Source organism: Fulmarus glacialis, unplaced genomic scaffold (assembly GCF_000690835.1).
Source record: "Fulmarus glacialis isolate BGI_N327 unplaced genomic scaffold, ASM69083v1 scaffold23872, whole genome shotgun sequence".
Lineage (NCBI taxonomy): Eukaryota > Metazoa > Chordata > Aves > Procellariiformes > Procellariidae > Fulmarus > Fulmarus glacialis.
The window spans coordinates 42,460-66,287 of NW_009196286.1; the positions used below are offsets into that span (position 1 = coordinate 42,460).

The following is a 23,828-nucleotide window of genomic DNA, read 5'->3' on the forward strand; positions in this document are numbered from 1 at the left end:
AATAGGCAAGAATAAATTAAAGATTAATCTTCTGCAAGTATACAGGCTTGTAGCATTAATGGGTGTCTGTCTGTCTATCCAGATAGGAGGTAATCTCACACTAGCTAGGACTGTAGCCAGAATAACACCTTTTGATTTATACTGTTCTGATAAAACAAGGGAAAAAAGTATTGGGAAGTGTTGATAAATAATTTGATTTTCCCCTTGCCTTGTCCTTAATTCCCTCCCACAAGAAAAAGAAATATGTTTAGGAAAAGCCAAAATAAAGGACAATGCATCATATACTGACAATGACTGAATTTGGCTTCCCTGGATGGTGGAGGAGGAATTGAAAAATTAAAGATCTTCAGGTAGAGAGACTAATTTATGCTCTCAAGCTGATCTGTACTGTTTAGCACAGGGAAGAGAAAGGAGTTATAAATTATGAATAACAAGAACTGCTCTCTTATGTCTTCATAGTTTTATTCTTTGAAGCTGTTAGTGTAGGCTCTGCAAAATTGGTGAGGCTGAAATTTGCCAAGATTTATGGTTGGGTGTAGAAATACTGCCTTACTTTCAGATTAAAACAGCTAGCAGTGGTAAATCAATACACGCATGTCTGCAGATCTGCCACGAGCTTGGCTTATAAATACTTATTAGCATTCATCTGGTTTAATTTCTCATCTTCTGAAATCATTGTCTTGATTAGTGATCATTTCTCAGTATGAAAAAAATGATAAAAGAAATTGCTAGACTCTAGCAATAATATTCCAGACTTGTAATTTGAACCTGTTCGGAACTTTTATTATTTTGCTTGCAAATGAATTATGATTTTCAAAAACCCCCTGTATCTTTCATGGCTATGTGAAACTGTGCTCTCATATTTTTTATGTTCTTTCTGGGAGCCAAAGAATATTGCTTCAGTTTCTGCTTTCAGTTATGTGTAAAATGCAGATTTTTTTCAGTGCTTTACTCTTAACCCAGGCATAATTTGTGTCCATTCTGAAGTGTTAGGGTAAGAGAACAACAGGGAGAGACCATTTGCTTTCTTAGAATAACATGGCTTTGCTCTTCCATCTTGTAGCTGTAGGAAACTGTAACCCCTTCCCGCATACCTGAATAGCCTTGTCAGTAGATGCACAGGCAAATTCCTGCAGAAAATGTAGATTGTCCTATGCTTTTTTGAGTAAGAATGATTGTAGCACTAAAAAGTGGGTTAGCCAATAATTCCAAATATCTTTTTAATTAATTATCTCTTTTTGTAAAATAAAGATTCTCCATAGTTTGCTCTGCTAAATTGGATGTTGAATGATATAGATTAGAAAGTGCAGCCTGCTTTGTAAGGCAGGAATTGAGAGGCAGACATCTTGATTTTTTTTCTAATGTTGTACCATTTACTGATAATTTCTTGTGTGAGTGTCTTAATACATGTTAGCTGATTATGATAATTTATGATAATTCTGAGATTTATTGTTTGTGACTATCTGAATAACTGTACAAATTATTTTCATGTGAATGATCCTCAGTTCAGTGTCTTACGGTAAAACTTTCTATAATGCTTTCAGTGTACGAGTACTTCATATAAATCACAATATACTGTATTAGAAGTAGACTAGTAGCAAATCAGTTTCTAAACCATTCAATCTAATTTACGCACATCAGTTCATATTCCATCCAACTCTAAAATATTCTTCTCAAAGAACAATGCCACATAATTTATAAGAAAAATGCAGAGTGGTCTTTCACTGACGTTGGTCATCAAACTCAGTAGAACGTTCACAGGAAAAAACACTTTTAATGTCAACCAGCGTTTGCGTCCCTGCAAACAGATGTTTGAAAACGTAACATAACTCTACGTAGTTCACACCTTTTAAAATACTGTGCATATGAGTTTTCAAATGGGTAAATAGAAAAATCTCCTAAAAGTGTAGGCAAAAATAAGTTATGAAGTATTTACTTAGCGCTGCTGAACTGTTGATTTCATAAACTGTAAAGATGATCATAAACATAAACAATTTCCTTTTCTGAAAGAACAGACACTTTGGTTAATGCATTACCATAATAAAATGTGATTTTAATTTTCTTTTTCTTCAGTTTACGAGAAAGCAAGCTGTGGTTACTTAGACAATACTTGCACTTCAAAGCGTGTCAAAGTGGCAAATCTGCTTGTATTTCTGATAGGTTATTTATCCTGCTTAACCTATAAACTGTAAAGTAACAAGACTACTGAACTGATGGATAGCTGAGCAGATGGTTCAGAGATTATGCTAAATCACCTCAGCTTGTCAGAAGTTAGTTGGGTTACTGCAGGGGCGGTGGCTGCACGAAACACTGAATGGGATCATTTTTCTCAGTTTGTTGCTTGAAATTCCATTTTTCTTCACAGCATGCAACATCTTGTGTCTTTACAGTTAAAACAGATATGTAATAAAAAAATTTGGGACCAGCATGTTGGTATCTTGGCTTTCATAAGGACCATTTGGATAATGAGAATCTTTAGGTGTCTATGAAATATGAAAGATGATCTTCCTATGCAGTGCAAGAGGCTGGCTCTGCCACTTTTGCTGCTGTTGCTCTCTCCTTTTTCAGTGTCTAGAGCTGTTGCTTTGGTCTCTCCATACCATCAAGTTGAGCGTTAGTATCTTGCTAGCCTATGAAAGATTAAATGGAAATTAAATACCATGTGTTTAGTAGTAAAAATCATGTTGCAGCTGAGCAAGGATAGGCCAAGATTCAGGGCTTTGGAAGAAGTCTCACCCTGAAGAGTGGGTGATTATTAATCATAGTTCTGCCAAATATCTGTGTTCACATCCTCAGTGGCGCAACTGAAGCAACAGATGCAGATAAACTTGTCAGAGCCTAGAATAGAAGTTATAGGTTCATCCTTCAGAATTTGCCTTTTTTTTTTTCTGGTTTTAAATTAACAAAAAAGCCCCAAACCAAACCCTAATGTAAAGATTTTATGCTTAAGTTTTTAAATCTCTCATTATTTTGATTCTACTGCTGTTGTGTTTTTCTCAAAGTAGCATCAGTTGAATTCTTCTCCATGCCTGCCAGGGAAGAATCTGAGAGCCTTCCCCTGCAACTCCAAAAGCTCTTTGCGGGGAGAGGCTTCATGGATTTTTTTTTTTTTTTTTTTTCCTTCTTTCTCCATGATTGTGTCGTCATAGTACTGAAGAATAACTGCTTTTTTCACATATTGCAACATTCTTAACCTTACAAAGTAAAACTAAATAAACATGCCATTACTTTATTTATTGATTTAAGATTGACGGAGAAAACACCTCTGCAGGGAATTGTTGGAAATCTGTTGGCTTAGTACACACTGGAAAGCCACATTAGGAATGCTGTTTTAGTGTCAGCTGTAATATGTCTTAAACATTTAAAATACCCAGAGATACTAAAAAAAGCAATTTTCCTCAGTTGTGCTAAATGAAAGGGCGTTGTACAGCGGGTCATGCTTTTAAGATAATCAATTTGTTGTGCAGAAAGGAGCATATTAATTGAAAAACCTTTGCAAAATGTCATAAAAATAGCTGCAGGATGCTAACAGGGCTTTTTCCCCTTGACTTTCAGTCAGCTTCTAAAGAATGGATAGAGATTATTCACATCTCTATAAAGCAAGAGGAAGCAAACATTTCCTGATTCTAAAAACATTTCTTCCCTATCCCCACAGCTCATCCTCAGCTAAACCAGGAAATAACTACGCTTAAGAAAAACAAAATGGGTAGCTGAAAAATAATAATCTCCAAAATCTTCTTCCTGTGTGTTACTTTGTTATTTGTTAGAGTTTTCAATTCCTGGTTCTTTTTAGCTATTGGCGTAGTTACATTTGTGTAGAGCCTGTACACGATAAACCAAATATGTATTCATAAAATACTGTTTTTTATCTGTTAAAATTAATTCTCTCCAAGAAACTGAGAAGGCATTTGTTCACACTTCACCAAATTGTATATGTCTGCTATGCTGAGCATCTGCTCTTCTAAGGATGGATAACTGTAAGACCTGATAGTATATCTGATTTTGCATCTGTTTTTGCTACTTTTGATTATGTCTCAGTGAAATCTGGAATCTGACTGAGCCTGAAGGAAAGATCATTTGTACCAAAGTAATACTAGTTTGTACTAGTATTGGTAACTGCAACAGTAATGATGATGATATGTGCTTTTATCCACTGATTCTTATTGAAAACACAAATATGCAAAACTTAAGTGAAGAATTAGAAGTAGAGAGGTTGTGAAGAAAGCTTTCTTGATCTTGTGAAGAATTTACAGCAGTATTGAATTTACAGACTATTGAATTGTCAGTAAAGCCAAAGATCTGTGGGATTGGCGTTTTTGGGGGTTTTTTTTGTGGTGTGTGGTTTGTTTTTTTTTTTTTTTAGTACACAGATCCTAACTCATCAAAAATACTCTTTACTTTAATGGACAAAATGTAATTTTGGTCATTTTGTAAAGACAATCAAAACAGTAGTTAGCTTCCATAATAGTAAATTCTAATTTATTTGGAGGTATTATTTATCTCCCAAGTAAAAGAATAAAACACGACAATGAGGACTACTTGGATATTTTGAAAATACCATCTTTCTCTCTGAAGTATCAGAGAGTCAAAGGGACAATTAATAAGAAAGAAAGGAACTAGCTTTGTGTCAAAACCACATGGCCATTTGACAGAATGTCATCAAAGCAGTGCTCTAAGTTTAATTTAGGTTCATAAGGAAGTCCTATTTTGCACATAGTGAAAAATATGATCCAATGCCTGAAACAGGGCACCTCTAGCTGAGTTGATTAACCCAGTGCTTGAATATCTGAAGCTAGTATAGGAGATTTTGCTGAACCAAGCAAATTAGCCAAATCTATAACAATTTCAAAACACAACTTGTATTAAGCTAGATTATGCATACCCATTAACTGTGCAAATAAAAATAACAAAAATATAACTGCAATGTCTAATGTAATGTTTAATTATGCACTGAAAACGATTGGTTCAGCTTTTGGTGGTAGGTACTCATTATGTTCCAGTAGCAAATCTTTTAGGTTCATGATGGCCATAAAGCAACTGAGTGATTCCAAAGAGTTTCTCAAAGAACAGTGTGTCTTCCAACAACAGAAAACAAAATATGGACAAAATGTTCTCAGCAGTGTCTCCTTCTACACTAGGGCATAGATGTGGTGAAGAAGAATTTAAAAATGGAAACCATATGGTTTGATTCTGTACTCCAAACTCAGTATTCTGCTGGATTGAATAAATTTCTTTATCAAGTTTTTGTAAGAGAACATTTACCCATAATTAAATAGCAGGATTAGAGTAGGCTATCACAAGGACTAGCAGTATTGTATTGACAATTGTTTTCTGAAATTCCCCTTATTGTGAAATTAAAAATTTGATACATGGAGAAACAAAAACTCCCTGTGTTTATGTAGGCTTAAAAGGGAGCAAGAGCTTAAGGTTCAGTACACCACTTTCCCAAGATGCAGCAGGGAGAGGGAGGTACGGGAGCCAGATAAAACCTTTGGTACTGCTCTGAGGTGTTTTCTGGATGCAGCAGCAAAGATTGCTGGGGCTGATTATGTTCCCTTGGCTGTGCCATTGGCTTAGAAGTGCCCTGAACACTGGAAGAGCAGTGAGGTATGGGAGCCAGCTGTACCAAGTCAGCTCTTGCCGACAACTCCCTTGACTCTTTTCCTCAGTTATAGGGAATTTTCTTTGCTCCGTTTGCACCAGGTGGTATAGAGGAGCTGAGAACTGCAGCATAGGTGAGGCCTTCCCATGGACTGCTCAGGTGCCTCCTCTTTCAGGTCCCAGTCGAGATGAATGGCTTGGGCTTCCACGTACTCTACAAGTGATAGACTCTGGTGGGGACTTGGCTATTAGAACGACTAGTTTCATGTAAATGTTTTGAGTCGTACTGTTCAAAGTAGAATACTCTGTGTTTGGGGAGGTGAGGATGCTGCCTTAAAAGTTGCACATCACTGATTTGCAGAACTCATTGTTTGTTATGTGCATTTATTTAGGGTCATACTGAGGGATAATATTATTCCCTTTCAGTCAGGAATTTACTGCATTTAGAGTACGTGCAAGGTGCCCACTGACCATGTTGTGCACTGAGTAAGACCATGTTTGAATAAGAAAGTTATTTTTGTTTGTTTGTTTTTTTTTTAAAAGCTGATTTACAGACTAAGCATCCCCACCTGTATGTTCTTTTTAGTGTTACAGTTAATATACAGGAATCGCTTTGGAAGTGTTTGCTTCATCCATTTTGCTCTAGTTATTTACCCTAGTCTAAAGTAAGGTTTATTTTGATATGGATCCATTCAGCAACTGCAATGTGTTTTAGGATTAACTGATCTGCTCTCCCACATGACCCTCCTTGCTGGATCTGCCTGTTTGTTGTGCTCTCTCTTGTCTTCGCGTCACCTAGGGAGAATATTGGCTCCCTCTGAAATTTTTATGTTCAGCCAGGTTGTCTTTCCTTTCACAATTCCACCTGACAGTGAGTTCATGTACTCAGAGCCACTTACATGTAATGAAATCCATGCCTGGTTTTACCACATGATTCTGGCTCTTAGAAATAAAGAGCATTCCATGAAGGGCAATGATAAGATGCTAAGATGTAAAAATTAATCTAGAATAAACACAGAAGATATGCAGCGTTGTTTCTGCAAAGGATCACAGCAGGATCTCTAGGAATGCTCTTTTTACAGCTGGACTGGACTTAGGCAAAGAGAGAGCACTGCTCAACTTCAACACAAAGTTCTGGACAGTTCAGGGTGGAGGACCTAGGCAGCTCTAAAAGGCAAGGACTTGCCATGGTAGCAGAGATCCTTCTGGCATGTTAGTGTCCGAGTCAACATCAGGTGGTAGAGAAACCCTTCACAATACAAGCTGGAAGACAGTGTGAAAGTACCGCAAAGGGAAGCGCTGTGAGCTTGGTGGTATGAGGTATATCACGTTCGGCTATTGTGGGCAAAGATTTGAACAATTCATTCCAGACAACCCCTATCAAGCCTCTCACTGCCTGTTCTTATTGTACCTCCCCTAATGCACACACAGATAAGTTCTTTCAACACTCAAAATAGCACTTGTGGCAGAGACTTCAAGCTACTTCGTTCCCCATTCTTTGTCATGCTCATGATGGCGTCTTATCGTCCTCACGTTTGCAAGTATGTTCGTTACACTAGCAGATGTACAAAGGGAGGAAAATAAACACTGGTTTGGTTTGATCCGTGTACTTAGTTTTCTAAGGACCCTTCTCTTTCATCATCATGGAGGTCACCAAAATTAGGCTTCAGAGATGTTTTAAATGTCAAAAGTATTCCTAGCTATTTGTAATAAATCTGTCAGTGTGATTATTTGCACTGGGTTTGACTGTGTTGCTGAACAATGTGATTTTTTAAAAAGTATATGTCGATGATTTGCTTCAAGCCTTCCACTTCAAACGTATCTAAGACAAAGGTATAGTGCTGTGTTTTGACATTCACATTGCCTGGCAGTAGATCTTCTTAGGGCAGCTGAGTAGGTGGGGTTACTCTTTCATTTCTGCACAGTGTGTGTAATGGGCAGCGGTAAGCATTATCCTCGTAAGTAGCAGTACTGCTTATCTTCCTAACTTGGCTTTTGAACAAGTTTCTTCTTTATCTCATATCCAGATATACATTTGTGTTGGTGTTCTGTACGATAGTTTGTACACTTGTAGACGGACTGTTACTGAACATACCCCTTTTAATCCCATAACCAACGCACCCTGGCAATTATTTGCCTGCCTCTTACCCAAGCCCTCTCTTCCTTAATGCGTTAGTTGACATTGGTACAAGTGCTATATAGAAAAGAGATGTAAAGCTGAAAACATCATTCCCTCTCCAAAGATAATTCAGACTAAAGAGAGAATGCATTAGTAGCATTCAGAAAAACTGCAAACCAAACCCTCTTTATTGCTGCTGAACATTCATTTGGTGTTATTTTGGGGAGAAAAATAACCTACTTAATAAGGAATACCTAGTTGCTTGTCACCAGCCAGATTAGCAGTTATTTCTCAAGATTAGTTCTTAATTTAAAAGAAACCGTATTTTAAAAAATTGCTTCAGAGGAGAGAGAATGAGCAATCACCGATCATTGTAGAAGTGATTCTGCCAACCATGAGGGATGTGCTCTGCCTTAGGTAGCAGGTCTCACCAAGCATGCAGTAAGGCTTTGGAGCAGAAGAGTAGCCTCAGCAGGGTGCCTAAGACAACTGGATATGCGTGAGCTTTGAAAGGAATGATGATCTTCAGGCAAGACCTAACATCATAGACATCTTTGGAATATAAGTTTTCTCTTGCTTGCTATATTCCTTTTTGTAAGCAGGCAATACATACTAGTTTGTACCATGACTTTGATGTGTTTTATAGCTCATTGATTTCTGGTGGGTCCCGACTGCAGTTGCACCTAACAAATGAGCAGTTGAACGCGGGAGCCTGTGTTAACAGCAGTATTAGGAGTGCAGAATTCAGGAGGAAGGAAGTAGATTTTCATGATAGTCATCATTTGAAGGAAGCACTTATGAGGAACTGCAAGGAGTAATTTCCCCTGATATCAGACCACGTGGTGGGAGCAAGGAGGGGATGTATCCTTCTGCCCAGGCTGAGGTGGGGTAAACTGTGTTTCTGTGCTTCATGGCGTGAGTGGAGAGCTAGCACTTGGGAGGAGTATTCACAGGGAAAATCGTAGGAGAAATCCTGGTGATAGCTGCTATTGTTATACCAGTTCTCTAAATCGTTCCTACACTCACACTGCTGAAACTTCTTGGCAGTCTTCCATGGCAGCTGATTCTTTGCAGGAGCCGTGCTATCTAGGACAGTGAATTAAATCACTAGCAGTCTTGCACATTGGAAGACGGTCCATGAAGTGGTTGGAAAGAACAGACATGCAGACACATGTTTATGGGCTGGTGTGTGTCAGCATCTGTGGGCCAGCACAGTCCATAGCCAGCCCCTGACTCCCCTCCAGGGCCAAACTGGCCCCTGACTCCCCTCCAGGGCCAAACTGGCTGAGGGTTGCAGTTACTTTGTTTACATAGATACCCAGTGCTGTATTTTTTTCACCACCACCGCTTTCTACACTTTCAAGAACTGAAACAGTAGCAGAGACAAGATCATCCTTCAGGGATTTCTTCCCACAAAAGGTTATATAGCTCTTCACTTTAAGAAGCTTAGGGAAGCTGATAAGGTATGGAGAATGCTGGCCATCAAATATAATGGTGGGTGCAAGCGACTTAGGACACAAGAGTGTAGTGGATCTTGAAGAGCACTGTCCCTGAACCATTTGCCTCTCTCATTTATAACATGTACATTTACTCTGCACTCTGAAAAATTCTGGAGAAAGCTTTAGAAGTTTTGACTTATGAGGTATAGAGCTTTCTAAATGGAATGAGATATTTGGAAGATAAGTGGCACTAATAAGGAAGTACCTGCTCCAACTATTAGGCACAATTTCTATTGCTTTATTACAGCTTCTTTCATAATATATTTAGGTATGCACTGATTTTCATTGACACTTGTACATTTTTTTGCTATAGATGGATAGTTCTATTTTATATCAGTGCAGATGCTCACAATTTCAGATACAATAAGGAAGCCAACACCTAGTGGCTAGTGTGCCAGGTTTACCCACTTGCAACTATTTGAAGCCATACCATAACCCATTGAATAAACAGAGGGTGCTTGAAACTGGTCACAGAGTGTGATAACTACACTGAAACATGTATTTAAATGTTCGTTTGGGGAAAAGTACTTTGTAAATAGGCTTTGTCCTTGAGTAACTATGACTTTGCAAGTAAAGAGTTATTTAAGTACTCTTAACTAATCAAGCTTAACTTTATTTATTAGGCTTCTTAGATGTTTTGAAGAACTTTTAAGACTAATACAGCCACTGCAGAAATTGAGTTAGTTGTCTTTTGAAATAATATAATTTCAAAATGATACTCTGTTGAAGTTATATTTAGCAGGTGAACTGGCAAAACTTCCTTCTTCCCCAAATTCCACTTTCTCATGCTGGTAACGTTTCTCATAATTTTCAGTTCGTTTCTTGTACAATGATAAAGAACCTCTTAGCATACAGTGCTTAGCTATACCTGTTAATGAAATAAGTTACATTATATTCTCGTGTGAAAACAAGCTCACATTGCATCGTTTCTCTCTTGTGTACTCACAGCACTGTATCAAATGTAGTTCACAAGCAAACAGAGGAGGTTGTGGTAAGGAACTTGGGAAACCTGTGCTCCGTTTCCGATTCCGCTGCTGATGCAGGCCAAGGGAGTTGCTTTTTTAAAATTGAAGCTTGGATTTAACTTCCAGGGAAGATTGCAAGTTTTCACCAGCAGACACAAATTCTACTCTAAATTTGATCAAAAAACCTAATGCTGATAAACTTTGCAGAGCACTTCAGAAACAGCAATTGTTCTTATAGCTGGGATTGCTGTCTGCCTGTCTCCCAAGCTTAATTACCCTTATATCTCTGGATGCTCACCTTTGGACTGTGTAGCAGATTGGCACCTGGACTGCCCAGTTGTTGAGAAGCTGAGAAACAGGCAATGAGTGTATTTCTCTTTTAAAAAAAAAAAAAAAAGAAAATTGAAACTTTCCTGAGGGATGTTTTGGTTTTAATTGAAATTATTTACGTTTCAATTTTCCATTTTAAAAATACAGAAAATTCTTTACCACCTTTGCTGATCAGTTTTTATAAATCTCACTTGCATTTGTCACCTTCCAGATCAAAGTTTTTAATCTTTTTCAGTGTGTGGGGGAAAGAGAGTGCTAAGTTTTTTACTCCCCGCCACCCGCCCCACCCCATATCTTGCTAGTTAGCAAGCCTAGCACTGACAAGGCTTTATCTGGTGTATGTACTGAGAGAGTCCAAGCTTATGTCTGAAACATGATTTCACGTATGTACCAGGATTTTAACTGTGTTTGTATTCTTTTCTGTAAAGCACTTTTTCTCTGGTTTGTTTTCTGATTCTGCTGTGCCACTGGGAACATAGGGAGAATAGAACAAGATCATGCTTGAATTTGTTGATCTTTTTTGTTACTTCTGTCTACGTATGAGTTTTCATTATATAATTTTATAGTCTATATATTATTCCATTTTGTTAAAAGTAAAGGGTAATAGGATATAAAATAATGTGAATTGGGTATCTGTTGTAACAGGATGTTTTTTTCTCATTTTCCTTATATATGTATAATACATTTTAGGTATGGGAAAATTGTATCCACGAAGGCTATTTTGGATAAGACAACAAACAAATGCAAAGGTATGTATCTTTGCCTTTATATTACATTCACCTGAACACTCTAATTGGTTCTATAAAATACACTAATGTAGAATTTTAGGTGCTTTCAACTTTTTTTTTTCCCATTCTTGATCCTAAACTAGTCTTATTCTTGCTCACAGTCAGTGTATTCAATACATTTGTTTCCAGTGGAGCTGGCAGACAGCCTATGTCAGTGGTGCAGCCAAGCCAGAGTGAAGCTGACATGCACAGTGCTGGCTGGCAGTTCGCCTCTATTTTAAAAACAAAAATGGAGTTAAAAGCAGCTTTTCCCCTTTTGCCTGGAGAAACTAGGGAAGCTTACAGAAGACCATTCAACTGTACTAAGTATCTGAAAAAATTATATATTGTGGAAATCAGCTCCATTGATTAGAGTAGTTTAAAGCAGCACATAATTACATGTTCCAATTCTCTAATTGTGTTTTGTTATATGCAATTGAATGTATTGAGAGCAAAGAGAGGGTTCATTTTCACCAAAGTAATTGCAGCTGGAAAAATTATTAGAAGTCCTTTAGATAAGCTGGATACATCAGTTCACTGATTTTCATCACTCATTGCAATTACAGTGAGATCATATCCCAGCAACGTGCATGGTGGGAGAAGGTGTGGTAGCAGACACTGAAATATCAGATTTTAGACTTTCTTTTTTACAGTTAAGAGGATAATTTCTAAGCAAAGCGAACAATTAAGTCAGCAATGATTTGGCAATGTTAATAAGTGTAAAGCTCGTGAATGAGCATAAAGCTGATAGGCAGAGGCAGGAGAGGAGAGTTCATCATTAACCAAGACACAGTTTTTGTGCAGAACTTGGAAGCAGTGCAGGGGCATAGCTTCTTAGCTCCCCATCTTACGCAATTAAAGGGGTGCTGACAGTTCAGAAACAGAAATTTCTAGAAATTTTTTTTCCCAGCCTGTATGCAGTTGTTATCTGCATATATTGTGACTAGGAAAGAGCAGATGCCCTTTTCAGTTATTTTAGTTCATTAATACCTGTGACAGCTCTTAACTGATTTATTCTGTCCATTCCCCTAGTTCCTGAAGACTTCAGTAGCTCTGTCAGTGATACAGAAATTCTCACATAAATGTTTTCAGAGATTTAAGCTGACTTTTCCAATATACATTTTAAATCTCGCTGGTGAAAAGCGGTAACTAACAGTCTGTTGTAACAATATACAGCAAGTTAAGTCTGCAGGGAAGCCCACTGCATGTCATTGAAATTGCAGTAGGAACATAAGTAGGCAGAATGCAGATATCTAACTGGAATTTAACCAAAAGATTGACAGCATCTCTGGCTCTTGCCAAAAGAACACACCATGGGATTTAACCTAACAGGAGCAACAAGTAACTGAGTTTATGTATCATCTAGAAGACGGCAAAGCCGGCTTTGATGGCATGGTTGGTATCAGTATGTAACTTTGTCTATATTGCGCCCTGCAGTGTGGTGGTGTTGAAAACCGGGGCTGTAATGGGTATGGAAAGCTAGTTTTGGGTATGGAAAGCTAGTTTTGCCTTGGCAGTGCAAAACTTGATATGAGCTAATTCACTCTGTTTCATGTCAAGATTTAACAGTCCACAACACCACATGTTACACAGAACAGTATGCTGCTTTCTTCAGCTTCTTGGCAGGTTAAATAAGCTTGCAGTGATGTACAAGGCTGCTCGAGTTGTTTTTCCCGAGTTAAGGACTTCAAAGCTGGTTCATTTATATCTTTACACAACCTTTTTGTCATCAGTATAGACATACTGTAAGAGAATACTATTACTTTCTGAAGAAATAATTCCATTTTCTACGCCTCCAGAAGCTTTTTTTTAATTGTTGGGTTTTTTGTTTGTTTTCTTTTAACCCAACTTGGGAGATTGGAGAGGGATTTCTTTAATATTTGAGGCTGTTCACTGGTGGGAAGGAAGAGGGTTGAAAAATGCAGAATGAGGATTGCAATAATATCTAGGGGAAGTAGCTTCCAAACTCTGACTGCCTTTTGGTGAGACTTGAGCATCCAACTCCCAGGTGACATTAAAAATCCCAGCCTGTAAGGTTAGTGTCTGTAAAGGCCAAGGAATATTGCTGTTCAAATGTCCTGGAATCCATTAGCTTTACAATGTTGTTCAGAATAAGAAACAAGTTACTGCAAATATATGGAAATTGTTGCAGTTTACTTTGGGTTTACTTTAACATTTAAAGATTGTATTATATGGCATAGAAAATGCGTTCAGGACAATTTTTTACATTCTGGTTTCAGTAACAACAGTGGGAAAAACTCACTTGATTTCACTGAAGCTGAGTTTTCACTTACTTTTAAAATTGAACTGTCTTTTATGTATACACAATGAATTAGTTACGATGCAGTAGATATGTATCTTTTAAACTAAAGTCCTCTCCCAGTTTTGAGTAAATGACGTGTAACTTAGAGGCTTATTGGTCACCAATTCAAACTGGACTAAGGATTTAGTTTAGAAAAATTAACAGATTATGCTTTACTCAGTGATCTCTATGAAATAAACTGATGATGTCACATTTGCTCTTAGAAGATACATACCAGATAACACAAAGCAAACCACCATACTACTTGTTAGTAATTTGGGCAAAATCCTGATAATGAGTGGGCATGGAAATTGATTTGCTCCACCAGTTCAGGGTTGAAGGACTTTGGTAGATTGATTTTTTTTTTTTTTGGGACTACATGAAGAACTTCGGAGTTCAAATTGGCCCTCTTCACCAACAAGAAAATTGTATTAAATAACCGTGCTAGTAGCGTATGAACTGTTTGATTATAAGCTGGTTGCTGTCTCGTTCATGAAATATGGTTTATATTTCAGGTTATGGTTTTGTTGACTTTGACAGCCCGGCAGCTGCTCAGAAGGCGGTTTCTGCTTTAAAGGCTAGTGGAGTCCAAGCACAGATGGCAAAGGTGAGTTAAAATAACTGGCTAATTTTTGCAGTGGGTTGTGAAGATGAACAAGCTTGTATGTTAGCAGAGCATCGGCAATGTGAATTTTCAAGTTGCAGGCCCTTTACACAGTCCTCAAGCCACATGATATATTAAGGTAACAAAATGGGGGCTTTCAACTGCCATATCCGAAATCATCTCAACTAATGAAATAAAGAAGCATAGTATGGTAATGTCTCCAAACTCATTTGGTTGGATTTATCAATTTATTCATGGTACTATTTTTCCATTGGCTTCATCAGAAGAAAGGTTAGCAATGCATTGTAAGAGTTACAGCAGGCGTAACGGTTTAAATACAACATGTCAATTCCTGGAACAAGTCAATAGCTGAAATAGTTTACAGCGCAAAGGTATGAAAGGTTTTATACATTGCCTGCTTGTTGTTACTGAGGTTAGCAGCCTCGCAATTTGGGGATGAATTTTTAAGCACAGCATGGCAAAATTTAACCTTGTGACTTTGTCTTCAGTCTTTCTAGTATGTTTTCTGTTAATGTAAGTAAAATTTAAATCTGGGCATTCGTGATAGATGTCTTGAAATTCTTAGCCAACTCTTTGACAACCTATTTCTGCACCAGGGCAAACCGAAGCATTATTAAAAATAAGGAAATATGATCTTTTCGCTCATTTTTAGTGATCCTTGCCTCTGAATCAGGTCATTAGCCAAAAGTGATCTTCTTTCGGCATATGATAAATTTCTCAAATCTATAAAATCAGGGAGATGATACATTAGTAATGATTTTGTCATGCGTTCTTGTTAGGTCAAGTGGCCTGGTTCCAATAGAGCGCCATAAACACCGCTACAAATTTGTTAAGTAAAGAAAATACTACGAACGTAATCTGTTCATGTAATTTGCGGTGCCTCTTAAAGCAAATTTTTTTGAGTTTGGAAATTATATTCTAATTTAAAAAAAAAAAAAAAAGAATCCAGTAATTAAATAGTAATCTCAGAAACTTTTTTAATAAAGTAGTCTGCCGCAGATCTAGCAAATCTTTTATAGTTATCCATTAGGTACAGATTTTTTTCAGATGAGATATTTTCCACAACTTCTCAGCTGAGGAGAACAGTTAAGCTAACAACATAAAATGTCTTTGGATGGATTCCAGGGCAACAAAATGGAAACCATATGTTTCATACTTAATGCATGTTTCATTACAGCCATGACACAAACATACATGCTTACTGGAAAACACTTGGTTCGGGGTTTTTTTTTTTTTTTTTATTAAGTTTTATGTATGCTTAATAAAGACCTTTTAATTAATCTTCAGTTTTTAGGTAATCACTTTAAAATATATACTAGATTTTTCAAAGCCTCTGTCTGCCATCTTATGGATATGATAGCTAGGTAGGAGGTAAGGAAAGAGAGTGTGAAGTCATGTAAATTCATTTTGCTAATGAATTTTGATGTCTGATTTAATCATCGTCTTGAATAGATGGAGAAGCTCTAATAATCTAGTAATCTAATGAATAGTTTCTTAATTTTTCCCATAGTATATTTTTCTGACTCACTTCCTCTGACAGTTAGTTGCAATATTGCTAATATTTCTTTCTGTTAGCATTAATGAAAAAATGTGCAACCTGATAGTTTTGATAGATTTTTCTGACACTGTGTCAAGCCTGGTGACCTGTGGGAAATCTGTAACTATAAAGTTTGCATTCCAGTGAAACTTGTTGTTCTGCTTCTTAACATGGAAAGAGTATTTGAATTGTTAAAAAAAACAACCCCAAAACCAACCCAATGTACAGTACCTCAACAAACTGTTACAAGTGAGTAAGAGTTTGAGTGCTCTGATTTTTGTCTGTTTTGAGCTATTGGATTTTTTTTTTTTCCTGGGCAGTGCTTCTCTCCTTTTGTCTGAAAAATCCTATCTCCACTTGGATGCTCCAAACTGGGAACTGCCAGTCACTTACAGTTGTTTTAGCAAGATCAGCAAATCAGACTCCTCACATGCGAGACACTATAAAAGTCTACTTGTGTTTGTGTATTTAATGTTTGATCCTTTTGCATGTTGCTACCTGTGCCATGAAGTGGTGGTCTTGCAGTGAAACTGTTCAGGCTTTAGCCTGAACGACGCAGAGGAAGATTTGGAGGACAGTTTCTCGGCTGTCTGGCTGATGGATTTCCTCACTGACCCCTACGACTGCTTCAGTTCCGAAGAGAAATAAATGCCTATTGGCAGGATTTGTCTGTGGGAAGGTGTTGTTATTACGCTGTGCTCAGGGTGTCAGCCGGCAGCACGGCTCCTCAGTATTCTCGCCCTCCTCCCAGATATGGTGGTAGTCCCTGACCCGCAGCGGCTGAAGGGGAAGGAAAATGTCATTGCTGAAGCCTTGTTCTGACTCTGGCTGCCGTAAACCCCTTTTTGCGGTGTCCTGCTGCAGCTGTATGTTGGTGAGTTAAAAATTACTCACGTCAGCATCGTCTACAAACCCTAATTTAGTAGAAGTGGTTCAGTTTATATTAAAACCTTTGTTGTTTGTTTTCTAGAGATAACTTCAAATATTTGACTTTGTGAGCTTTTCCTATCCGTGGGGTAAGATCGTTCTGTACTCAGAGGTCTACCTCCAAGTTGACCTGACTCCAGAAAGATAGAGTCTCGTCCACTATGTTTCGGCTGTTGGAGCAGACTGGGAGGGCGTGGGGCCGAGACATGGCTTCAGGCCACATCCTGCCAAATCTGTTCCAGGGGGGTCACAGTTCGTGGAGAAGTGGCCATGTCTTGGGAGACGTTGTGATGATAGTGTCAGCGAAGGAACCCGGTGTCAGACCATGGCTCAGGAAACATTACGTCTTCAGTTATTCTGCTCTTTCCGAGATCTGGATTGGGAACGCTTGACTAAGATGAAGCAGCTTGGGAAGCATTTTGCTCTGGTATCTTCCAGTCACGGCTGAAACAGAAATGCCTCCAACGATTGCTGTTGGTCAGATAATGCTGCTGGGAGCTTATGTAAGATGATATTGCATTGCCAGGGGATGGGAGTAGCTTTTGGACGGAAATTTAAAATGGAGGTAATGGGCTATTGCCCCTCTCCTCTCTTCACACTGCGTATTGCCAGCGTTCACTCTTGTCAGTCATCTTTTCCAGTGTGTACAAGTGGCTGTGGAAAGGGATCAGAAGATGATGTTAGCTGTAGCGGTAACTGGCTTGTTTCAGGGTCTAGTACAAAACCAATAGCTTATCTCTTACTCTAGAGATAAGGTACAGAAAGAGCAGATACATGTCTTGCAAGAGTACTGTTATTTCTAAGGTAGTTCGTAATTGGCTGTGTGTCTAATTTTTATTTTCATTCATTTTAATTTCTTGAAATTTCTTTAATGTAATTACTTTATTGTCCTTGCTCCTAGAGGAGTGCTTCGATAATAAACCAATAATAATAAGTTCAAAAGCTCTGATTTTGCAGAGCTGTGCATTCTTAGGTAAGACTAGTAGTAGTATTGAAAAGCTCTGTCCATTTTCTTTGTTAGAAAAGTTGTTACGGTTGCTGTCAGAGTGAATTTTCTGAGAAATGTCTCTCTTCTCTTCCCCCCACCCCACAGGTAAAATCAGTGAGATAACTGTAGGTTTCTACGCTGTTCAGAGCAGATAGCAAATTACTTTGTATAGGAAGATAGATGCATACAGAAAATCTACTGTGTATTGGCATTTTGAACAGAATCTGTAAGAGATGTTTTAGAGATGGTGAGGTCTAAATGCTATGGAAATGCGAGTCACCTAAATCCTCATAGGTTTTTGACCTTGAACTTAACATAAGGCATTTGAATCAGTGTCAGACAACATTCTGTCTCATCGAATGGTATTACGCTGAGTTCAACTGTAGTTACTGAAGTAACTGTGTTTCAGATGATTGGAAAAGTGGCACTTTTAAGTGGAGAGTTGAATTTAGTTCCTATTCTTCTGGATGTAAACTAATGTGTAAATGTAAAAGGTAAAAAAGAACTACTGAATAAGAACGGTTAATAAAAAACACAGTTCTTCTCATCTTTCTATCTAGCACACTAAAGCCAGGAGGAGAATGATTGTGTTTGCAGCCCAGATAAAGTCAGCTAGAGAATATCTATGTTGTATTGACAGCAATGTAGAGATACACAAGCCAGCTAGAATACCAGCCTGGCTGTGACAGCTCAGAGTTCATCAAGTGCTAAACAACTTCCTTCCTGGCGTGGCAGTGACATTTGCATAGCCATATTGTCTAGCTCGTGGTAGGTTAACAGATTCCTGAAATAATGTAGCGAAAGGCTTATATCTATTAAAACTGTTCTATGTATGGAGTTACCTCAAGCAAAGAGCTTGTAATGTACTTTGAGCATCACAAGAAGGATTAACATATGTTCCAGTGTTCTCACAATTATGTTTCAGCCCTGCCCTTAAAATTAGTGTAGTGTCCTCCCTTTAAAATGATTTAACCATCCGAGTCCAACACAATTGCTATAGACTCAGTGAGCCTGATCCTCAAGACCGTATGTTGTTGAAGACCTTGCCTTCCTTCATGTCTCCTCTATTCTCTCTCTCTATTCATGAGATTTTTAGTTCTTCTGTATGTACAACTTTGCTATAACATTGTCAAGATCACTTGTAACTTAAACAAGTGATATTCATTCTTTTCCAGTTTGTGTTTTCCTAATTTTTTTTCCTACGGAAGCACAAAACTTACCTCTAGTAAATGTATGCCAGTCATAATAGAACCCGTGAAAGGAGTCCATGGACGTGGAAGATTTCTGTGGTCAATGAAACTTGTTAATTTGAGCCAAGGAATGCGGTTTCATGTACTAATGTGCGTTTTTGGGGGAAGACTCATTGTTTATCCATTCAAAGATTTCCCCACAGACACACATTTTTAGGACGTAGGGCTTCAGATTCATAATGTTATAATTTCCTCCTCCTCAAAATCTTCACTCCACTGACACAAGTAAGTATGTTCCTACTTACGTTGTATTAGCTGTTACATTAAGAAATCACTAAATATTTTCAGGTATTTTAGGCTTGTGCAAAAAATTAGGCCATCTTCAGAATTGTTTCTTACTCAAATTTTGTCAGAAGGATGCCTGTGATAACAATGCAAAGTACGTTGTACCATCATATACCGACTCTTCCACCCTTCTTAAGATACAATTTCCATTTTCTGCAGTGGTCTACTGGCCTTCAAAGCAACAGACCAAACTTTCTGAAACTCATTAAGTGCGGGTGGTTTTTAGTTTGTGATAAATATTAGCCCATTTTCTGAGTTCACATTGATCCTCCAGAATCCAGAGATGACATGAATTTGTAATTTTTGTATTTTTTACTAACGGTTACAAAGGCAGAACTGTGAAGCACTCCGTATGTGCTGGTAGCTTTATCTTTTTTTCCAATTAATTTCCATGCAGGAGCACTTTTTTATATTCTGAACTTACTTTAGGTGATTTTTTTCCCAAGCATATTTGGAAAAGATGAACTGTTACACTATCTATAAAGTGTGAACCACACAGCAGGTATGGGGTTTTTGAGAGGGAAAGGCTGCTTAGCCGCTTGTCCTCATCTCTGTAATAGAAATCAAGGCTTTTCCACAGCTATTAAACATAATGTATTAAAGGCAGTCTTCCTTTATGTCGCTGATGAAGAACATGGTCTTGAGTTAGCAAAAATGAGAAACAGCTAACTTTTATGACTTTTAATAATGTATTGCTTTTTGTACTTGTCTTCACTGTAGCAACCTTCTGGAGAATTAAATCTGTTTTCATTCCTACAGACTAAAGTAAGAAAATAAGTTTAGGTAACCATGGTAGCTAGTGCACTTAATCTAACTAGAGAAGATAGGCATATAGTGATTTTTTTTTTTTAAATTTTTTTTTTTTTATTCTGCATCTGGGCTTCTGAATGCCAAAGAACAGATGACAGGCAAACAGCTAACTCAGGCAGATTTCTACAGCAGTTTTTAGCAACTGTCTTGTATGAAAAATTTTCTTTCTACCTAGTTTGTAGTACTTTCTGTAGGCAATGGTATTAAATCCTACTGTAATAGACTATTTTAAGTAAATATAATCGATTTTCCTCCTTTTATTCATAAAAGTTCTTAAAAGTCGTTATAAAATAAATTGAAGGTAAGCCAAATTTTGCTTACCTGGGGGCTAAATGACCATCATTTCAGGAATTGCATTTGCATTAAAGAAGACGGTTAACAACCACTTCCCTCGAGTACACAGCTTCAACCCACAAAAGTCTTATCTCAGTTGCTAAGCAGTGCTGCGGCTTGTTCAGGCAAGGGTCCAGTGCCCTGTTACGAACTGTGGTGGGCTTATTCAGCTGTCTGTTGAAAACACTGGTATTCATGAGCAACATGCAGAAATCCCAGTGAGCGCGTTGGTGCCCTTCTAGCAAAGGGAAAGCAAGAACGCCAAGGAATGAAAAGGGAACGTATGATTGCAGTGATAGTCTGATTGCAAACTTGAACACAATGCTTATTGTAGTTAAAAATTGCTTTTCGTACAGTTCTTATTCCTCTTTATAATACAGATGTGCCTGTGAAAATGAATTAAAATGTTTAGCTTATTAATCATATGTAGTGTTTATGCAATTCTGGAGAACAAGTGAAGATTATGGTAGTGATTTTTCCACTGAATTGTCTTGTTAACAGTCTGTGGTCAGACGGTATTAAAACCATGTCTAAACCAGACATATTTCAGTGAGACACATGCCAATTGTAAATTTTAAAGTAGTTTCTATATGAAGGCAGACAAGCATTTAATCCTTTCCCTATCACCCAGAGGATCTTCCATGCTGTGAGCAGTGCCTAGTCACATGTTCCTGAATGGCTATCTGTTCGCTCTGACCTTACGCAGAGCAAGAGAAAACAGATGTCTTATCATTTTGCCAAGTTTCTTGCTTGCAATTTAGGAACGGTTCCACACGCACAGGGAAGTTTTTGTTAATTTCTTTCAGATGATGGTAGAGCATTTCGTATTATGTTGGACTCCTGAACACCACTTTTCTACAGAAATGAGCATTACCAGTTGATTATTCCTATCCCTTTTATAAGAAATACTGTATCTTGTAGTCAGCTTATTAAGTTAGTGCTGTAAGTGCTTTTTAGGAATAAGAAGTGCATTAATCTGCAAGTGCACTGTCCTGTGTCTTGGTATTACTATGTTTTGCTAGAGAAGGTCTGGAGACGCAGCTAAAGGTGTTGGGTGAGAAAAGACTGATAGAAACTTGCTGACATGAATTGCTAAAAATAAGACTTCCTAGTTTCCTCGGTAGTATGGATACTTACAGTAGCCCACAAATTCCCTGACATTGCCCATAATCTGCAAATATTGAGCACTTTGAGTCTCTTTCAGGACCTGCTGAGGAGACCTACTGAGGAGACCCTGCATGAGATATGAAGACTCTCAAATAAAGCAGTTTTCCTAAATTGTGTAGAATTTAAAAAAAAAAAAAATCTTAATGCTTCAGTGGTTTATATTTTAATGTTAGCTTGCTACCCTAAAGTAGGAAGCTTTCCACTGACTTTAGTAATTCTTTTTGATCATTCCCATAAAATGGTACAAATAATTTAGAGATTTAAGATTTCTAAGGTGAAAGCAGCTTATATAATTTCATGGATTTTAAGCACAGGAAAAACCCCTACCTTTGAAAGCACTTAGAATGATTACAGTGTATAGGCAAGGTTTGAGTTGAGTTGTTATGTTTGCAGATATTTTTGCCAGTTTCATTTTTTTGCTGAATTCCAGAATAAAAATTAGAAACTTAGATATCAAATTAATTATTTTTCTCTTCTGAAACAGAACTGCAATAACCATGTGAACTAAAGTATGGTAAGACAGGTTTTGGTAAGGAAGGAAGTCACAGAACTTAATGTATTAAACTGCTGTTTGCCAGAGAGACAGAGGGACGAGTTAAAAAGTTTCTCTCTCTCCTAATTTCCTGACACTTTAACTGTTTAACCATTTTCCATGCCAAAACCTTGTATAAAAGCAAACATCTGTTTGTACAGTGCCTTTTGTGTAAGACAGGATAAAGATGGATGGGGAGTCCTGGTTGTGGTTGCCATTTGGAAGTCAGCTTGGAAATCCAGCGTGTTCTAAGGGGAAGGAAATGACTTGCTGCTAATGATCTCCCAAAATGTACCCAGATAGCTGTTTTAAGGTTTAGTGGTCTTGTGGACGTGACAGAAGCTGCATGGTGACGTAAGTAATTAACAGAAGGAGAGGAGGTGTTTTGCACATTAGTAGGTATAATTTTTCTGCTGCCAAACTGTATAAAATTCCAAATACACTTTAGAAAGAGTTCAGTCGTGCTTTAGGTCTACCCCAACAGTATTGTCTTAGTATTGTAAATGAGGTCTTTTGAGAACCAATGGCAGTCTTTTTTTTTTTTTCCCTGCAAAGTGAAGAAGTGGATTAAATTAATCTATCCTGACCTAGTTGGACTCGATGATCCTTATGGGTCCCTTCCAACTTGAGATACTCTGATTCTATGATTTGTCCTTATAGCTAAACTGCTGCCGCTCCACAGGGCAGCTGTGGGTTTGCACCTGCAGTGCAGATACAACCCTGGTGCACTGTGGAATGTGTTTGTTGGCATTTCAACTATTTTGTTATGGGAGAATTACAGATGAATGAAATTTCAACTCGTATTCCAAGATTTCAGTGTGACATCCTCATCCGTTGGCTGCTTTTTTGCTCTTCCTCTCTCATGTCTGCAATCTTTACCAGTTCTAGCTGTGGACATACGTAGAAGTATCTTCAAACTCTCCTTTTTCCGCTGTGGTTGGTATGTCCCATTGAAGGATCAAAAGCAGAAATAACTGAATCCCTGGGAGTATTCAGGCTGTAATAGACTGATATAGAGAAAGGATCAGGAAAGCAGAAGTAAGTCCTTTCCAGTCACCCATTCAGCACGCACCTGACCAAAACCCAATCTAGTTACTAACAAAAAATATGGATTGTTTCATGGGCTGCAAGTAAAATTTTTCCATCACAAAATGCTTTCTGTTCAGAGAAAGCAATTTCCTTAGAACAGTTTCCTCAGATGCACTTTTTTTTTCTCCATTCCTAAGGGATTTGCAATGTGGGTTAGTGGTAAAGTCACTAATACTCTTTCAAAGTTGAGCATTCCCTTGGCTAACAACATTGTTACATGATTTTATGGCATGAAGTTTTCTCTGCTAGGTGGATAGGTACAAGAATCGAGCTTCCCAGCGTGTATGGAGGAAGATGTTCGTGTGTTACAATGAATCGCAGTATGTCTTTTTGGCAAGGAAAGCTCATGATCTCTCATCCTGAATACACTGCCTCTATAATGCAAAAGTGTGGTAACCCCTGGGCTGGAAAAGGAGCCCGAGAGAAGGGGAATGTCTCCCCAGTTAACCGAATAAAACAGACTGCTTTGACATTCTGCAGTTGACTGAATTTCTTTCTCTATTAGATGTTTCTGAACGTAAGCATTTCTTTTTTGCATGTAAATTACATTTTTTTTAGTGTGAACAAAATGGGGCCTTTTTTTATCTTTCCAAGTATTGTTAGGCTTTTTAATGAGAACATTTTTATAGTATAATTCAGCCTTGCTGTTATTGTAGAATAAAAACATTAGCAAATTAGATGAAAATATGCAAAGGGTCTGAT

General features: G+C 37.8%; 1 protein-coding gene across 1 annotated transcript in view; it reads left to right on the forward strand.

Moving 5' to 3' along the window:
* Positions 1-23,828, forward strand: part of LOC104072644 (RNA-binding motif, single-stranded-interacting protein 1) — a gene marked incomplete at its 3' end in the record, with an annotated part of 54,544 nt that overhangs the window by 14,888 nt on the left and 15,828 nt on the right. The window contains exons 2-3 of the mRNA XM_009572164.1: positions 11,205-11,263; positions 14,099-14,190. Coding sequence (XP_009570459.1) covers positions 11,205-11,263; positions 14,099-14,190 — 151 coding nt within the window. The remainder of the gene's footprint in view (positions 1-11,204; positions 11,264-14,098; positions 14,191-23,828) is intronic.